At 42.4% G+C, this 2,823-nt stretch overlaps 1 protein-coding gene across 1 annotated transcript in view; it reads left to right on the plus strand.

Annotated features, from left to right (window-relative positions):
* The window catches only part of SLFN14 (schlafen family member 14), an 8,932-nt gene that overhangs the window by 2,543 nt on the left and 3,566 nt on the right, over positions 1-2,823 (plus strand). The window contains exons 2-3 of the mRNA XM_003795634.3: positions 140-268; positions 1,188-1,902. Of these exons, the coding sequence (XP_003795682.1) occupies positions 140-268; positions 1,188-1,902 (844 nt within the window). The remainder of the gene's footprint in view (positions 1-139; positions 269-1,187; positions 1,903-2,823) is intronic.

Here is a 2,823-nt window from a genome sequence, read left to right on the forward strand (position 1 = left end):
TTTTTTTGGCGGGTCCGGGCTGGGGATTCGAACCCGCCACCTTAGGTGTACGTGGCTGGCGCCTTAGCCGGTTGAGCTATAGGCACCGAGCCTTACTTTTTATTTCTTGTCCGAAACAACTTACCATGTGATTGTTTAGCTCCTTCCAGTTCGGCCACACACTACCACTCTCAACTGATTTCCTCAGCTTCGTCTGCACCAAGAAGTCCAGCACATCCCATCAAAGTCCTGGAATTTAAACAGGCTCTGCAACGACGTTTTTTCCCAGGTATTTTCTCTTGGTTTCAGCTGAGGGGACTATTTATTTTCTAAAATTAAGTTGGGAGGTATGGGTAGCAATTAGTCCAAATCTTTCTCCTTAGAAGTCACATGTAGAACTTAGCAGACATAAATGGTCCTGAAATGACATTTGTTAATATGTCTCAATCTTGTTTCCTAGGCATCTGATCCCCCCTATGCTTCTGGTGGCTTCTGAGCTTTCTAGTCACATGGGACTTTTGTTCTCCAAATTAGAGAGTGCTAGGAATTTCTTAAGTCTTTATCATAAAAAACTGTCCTGTGGCTTTTCAATGCAGAAAAGCCTGAGCTCTTTCAAGAGCAGGTTTTCTCAGCCTTGGCACTATTGAGATTTGGGTCAGATAATTCTTTGTTGGTGGAGGTGCCCTGTGAATTGCAGTGTATTTAGCAGCATGCTTGGCCTCTACCCACTAGATGCCAGTAGCACCCCTCCAGTGGGGACCATCACAAATTCTCCAGACATTGCTAAATGCCCTCTGGGATATGAGGTTTGGGGGCTGGAGGGATTGCTACTAGTTATGGATCACTGTTCTAAAGGAAAGTTCTTGGATTCCCCAAAGTGCCAGGCTCACCAAAAAAACAAAACATAAACAAAAAGAAAAGATAACCCTGGCAGGAAGGAGTGCCTTCCTGGCAGTAGTGGCCATCTGGGGCTGAGGATGCCAATAGGCTCTTCCATGAAGATCCCTCCCTGATAACTTTCTCCTCTACTACAGCTATCAGGAATGGGACCCTCTGATTGCAGCCCAGGGCTTTTAAGAGAGGCTGCTCTCTTTGCAGACAAGAAACTCACAGTTCCACAGCCAGAATAATTTCTTCCTGCCAGGTTGCGAGACTACTCACCATATGCTTTTGTAAGTTTTGGTAACTTCTATTCCTTGAATTTTCAGTGACACAGGAAGAGATACAGTTTAAACCAGAGTCCCTCTGTAAGAAGCTGTTCTCAGATCATGAAGGATTGGAGGAATTAATGAAGACACAGATACATCCTTGTTCTCAGGGGATTGTGATATTTTCTAGAAGCTGGGCGAGTGATGTCGGCTTAAGGAGAGAACAGAACATCCTGTGTGATGCCCTCCTAATAGCAGTTAACAGCCCCCTGGTTCTCTACACGATCTCTCTAGACCCCAGTTGGCTTGGGGGACTTGAATACGCCCGAAACACTGCTCACCAGTTAAAGCAGAAACTGCAAACTGTTGGTGGTTACACAGGAAAAGTGGGCATCATTCCAAAGCTGATGCACCTGACCAGCACACAGCGTAGCCCTGGCGAGACCCCTGTCCACTATCCCCTCTCCTACAGCCTTGCTGATGAGGATGAAATGGGAAACTTGTTACAGGCCCTTGTGGTAGTCTGTCTGTGCTCCAGATCTTTCCTGAGTGACCAGCTGGGCTGTGAATTTTTCAACTTGCTCATAGGAGAGCAAAGCAAGTTGCTTTCTGAGAGCCTTTGTGAGACGCGGGAATTGTTCATCCACTGCTTTCCAGGAACCAGGAAGACAGCCCTAGCCATAAAAATCATGGAGAAAATTAAGGACGTGTTCCACTGCAAACCAAAAGAGATCCTCTACGTTTGTGAAAGTGACTCTCTAAAGGATTTTGTGACGTAAGAGTTGTATAAACTATACACCCCCAGCTTTGTTAGTCTTTTGAACTGTCACAAAAGTAATTTGTATTTTTAGTTTAAGTCTTGCCAGTGCCTTAGCAGCATAAGTGCAAGAACCCAAACTATATCCACATTTCCAAATGATCAGGAAATCAAACTACAGAAGGGAAATTTATAATGTTCAGGTTTAAACATCTCATTATATATAAGCAAAGTATGCATAACTTTATCTTTTGAATTTTAATTTTTTTTTTTTTTTTTTTTAGAAACAGAGTTTCATTGTCACAGGCTGGAGTAGAGTGGTGCAATCATAGCTCACTGTGGTCTTGAACTCCTAGGCTCAAGTCATCCTCTGACCTCAGCCTCCTGAGTAGCTGCGACTATGAGTGCATATCCCCAAGTGTGGCTTATTTTTTAATTTTTGGTAGAGGTGGGGTCTCCTATGTTGCCCAGGATGGTCTCGAATTCCTGGATTCAAATGATCCTCCTGCTTCACGTTCCCCAAATGCTGGATTATAGGCATGAGCCACCATGTCTGGCCATAACTTTAAATTTATAGAACTAGAAACTTCTTTTCCCACAATATATCACCTTTAATTTAAGAAAACTAGAAATGAACCTATGTTGCTTTAAATACACTATTTGCATGACACTTAGTAGTTTAAAGTTATAGGGTATTTCAGCCAGCTGGACATTATACCTAGCAGGAACACGAATTTAAATACAATCTGGTTTTGTTGATAAAGTATTTTCATTTTTTTGACTTGTTCTGCATCATTAGTTTTAGAAAACAGGCACTTCTGTGTTTAATTTAAGCCTCTAGCTTTCAACTTAAATGAGTTGGTCACTATATGATTCAGCAAAGGGGGCAAAGTCATTTTTGTTTTTGTTTACTTATTCAACGCATCTTTTTTTTTTTTT

The sequence above is a fragment of the Otolemur garnettii genome, unplaced genomic scaffold, assembly GCF_000181295.1.
Source record: "Otolemur garnettii isolate 467f Iridium unplaced genomic scaffold, OtoGar3 scaffold00094, whole genome shotgun sequence".
Classification (NCBI taxonomy): Eukaryota; Metazoa; Chordata; class Mammalia; order Primates; family Galagidae; genus Otolemur; species Otolemur garnettii.